The sequence below is a fragment of the Penaeus vannamei genome, chromosome 8 (genome assembly GCF_042767895.1).
Source record: "Penaeus vannamei isolate JL-2024 chromosome 8, ASM4276789v1, whole genome shotgun sequence".
Classification (NCBI taxonomy): Eukaryota; Metazoa; Arthropoda; class Malacostraca; order Decapoda; family Penaeidae; genus Penaeus; species Penaeus vannamei.
Window position 1 is genome coordinate 39,093,453 of NC_091556.1, and position 2,500 is coordinate 39,095,952.

The 2,500-nt window shown below is 46.2% G+C and overlaps 1 protein-coding gene across 1 annotated transcript; it reads right to left on the reverse strand.

Moving 5' to 3' along the window:
• Window positions 1-208: 208 nt before the first annotated feature.
• LOC138862369 (peroxidase-like protein 2) lies at window positions 209-1,379 on the reverse strand. Its single transcript, XM_070124107.1, has 3 exons — window positions 1,118-1,379; window positions 786-911; window positions 209-222 (listed from the first exon to the last, which is right to left on the reverse strand). The coding sequence occupies exons 1-3, from the start codon at window positions 1,377-1,379 to the stop codon at window positions 209-211; spliced, it is 402 nt and encodes a 133-aa protein (XP_069980208.1).
• Between the last annotated feature and the right edge of the window lie 1,121 nt (window positions 1,380-2,500).

Genomic DNA, 2,500 nt, shown 5'->3' on the forward strand with positions numbered 1-2,500 from the left:
AATGATAATAACAATAAACAAAAAGTAAAAATAAAAACAGTGGTTATAAGAGAATCAACGTTACCAACACCGGCTATAGCAGAATCAGTGTAGCCAACCCCAATCACAAGAGAATCAGTGATGACAACGCCGATCCTAAGTGAACCAGTGTTGCCAACGCCGGATGCAAGGCTAACGGACATTGTTATACGTGTTTATGTTGTTTTGTTTAATAAACCTTTTCTGGCGAGGATAAAAAATTGCATCAGTTGCTGAATTTATTGTGACAGAGTGGCATTTTTCAGAGAGAGAACGATCTCGTTTTAGATTTTCTATACATATTTATTCAGTTTCGCTTTCTCTTTATTATGGTTAAAAATGCTTGCTGTTATTGTTATATATTTTTTCTTTGTTCTCATTGCTATTCTTACCCCCCCCCCTCTTTCTCTTTTTCCCTCTCTCTTTCACATTTTCTTTTTTTTCACTTTCTCTCTATCTGTCTATGTATTTGTCTGTTTGTGTGTGTCTCGCTCTCTATTTATGACTCGTCATTTATCTATCCATCTTTCTCTTTCTCTTTCTCCTTCTGCGCTCTCTCTCTCTCTCTCTCTCTCTCTCTCTCTCTCTCTCTCTCCCACTCTCTCTCCCGCTACCTCTCTCTCTCTCTCTCCATCTATCTTCCTCTCTTTTTCGTTTTTTATTTCTTGTTTTCACCATTAAACATAAAAACAGTTATTTGCATTTTTTCTCGCTTTCTATCGCTATTCTCATCCATATTAATGTTTGAAACTAACCACCCATCTTACCTATGCTTGCAACTTCAGCCTTACCGACGGTCACACTCGCATGCTTACCTATACTTGTACCCGCATCCACACTGACTCCGACGCCCGAATCTTCACCAACGCCCACACTTCCATTCCTATCCACATCTGCACCACACACCCACACCCGTGCCTACACTTCTAAATCCTCTGTTACACCTGTCCACCGCCCACATCTTCATCCACATCCACACCTGCTTCCATTTAAATATCAACCGACACCTGTACCTCCATCCACATACACACCTGCATCCACTCAAACTCTCACATTCACCTATGCACCCACAGCAAGCACACCTCGCCTCCCCCCACACCTTTACACCCGCCCACACCCAAAACCCATACCAGCAGCCTATCACCACTCATGACCACAGCTCCACCCGAATATCCATCCACACCCGAAGTTACACCTACATCCACAGCTCCACCCACACCCACAGCTCCTCCCGCAGCTCCACCCACACCCACAGCTCCACCCATACCTGCAGCTCCACCCACACCCACAGCTCCACCCATACCTGCAGCTCCACCCACACCCACAGCTCCACCCGCAGCTCCACCCACAGCCCGGAGCATCGGAGCATAACTAACAGGCCTCCCCGCGGAAGCACAAGGGCGCGCAGGAAGAACTGGTAGGAGCGCAGGCGTAATGGATGTAGATAAGGGCGTCTTTTGTCTTGAATATAATAGCAAATGGCCTCTTCTGCCCGACTCTTTGTTGTAACTATCGGCACCCCGTCAACGGCCCCGAACAAACTTAGCGGGGTGTTTCGCTGCCGTTCGAACGCTTTTCATCGGGCTTCGGACGTGTGGCCTTCTCGCTGCTTATCGCTCGCCACTTGTGTGTGTGTGTGTGTGTGTGTGTGTGTGTGTGTGTGTGTGTGTGTGTGTGTGTGTGTGTGTGTGTGTGTGTGTCGCCTCTCTTTCTCTTACTCTTTTGATTTCTTGCTCTTGTTTTACCCTCTTTTTCTCCCATTCTTCTAAGACCGAAAGTGAAAAAATAAACGAAAAGATAGAGAAAGAAAGAGAAAAAAGGGTTTCATCTATCTATCGCCGAGCATGAAAAAACGAGGGCAAGAAAAGCGGTTGGCAATAAGGAAACGAAACAGGCGAGGAGCGAGAGCGAGGGAGACAGAAAACGCGAATGCCAAGCGGGATTCGATCTCAATTTGTGCGGTGCGATCCTCGGGTGCTTGGTGCTTTATCGGCCGTCGATCCTCTTTGCGCGCCTTCAACGTGTGCTCTATACTCCGCTGCATTATACGGTTTACACACTATTTACGCGAAGATCAAATCAACATAAATATAAACAGTTTCACGCTCCCTTTCCAAATGTCTTTATTTACGTTTTTCGACACCTTTTACGCGTATAAATGTCTCAAAATCTGACCACTAGACTACAGGTGATCCTCTCTCTCTCTGCAACAGCCAGATGTACGTGCATGCAATTACTCGTGACATTCTATGCATTCAGACACGAGGCAACTGATAACTGCAACTGATATCGGACTTTCACCTCTAGCTTCGGGAACCATTCACGGCTAATACCCACACAACTTAACTGATTAACCCGAGTGATTACTGCCAATTCAGGAGACGTCGGCTACCCCCTCCCCTCCCCTCCTACGCTTTCTCCTCCACCTTCTCGTCCTCTTTCTTCTTTTCCTTTTCATTGTCTTGTTTGTGTTAACATCTTT

Coding starts and splice junctions, on each gene's coding strand:
- LOC138862369 (XM_070124107.1), bottom strand. CDS start 1,379: ATGCTCCGGGCTGTGGGTGGAGCTGCGGGTGGAGCTGTGGGTGTGGGT. Junction 912..1,117: donor GGGTGTGGGCGGGTGTAAAG/GTGTGGGGGGAG, acceptor TGTGTGGTGCAG/ATGTGGATAGGAATGGAAGT.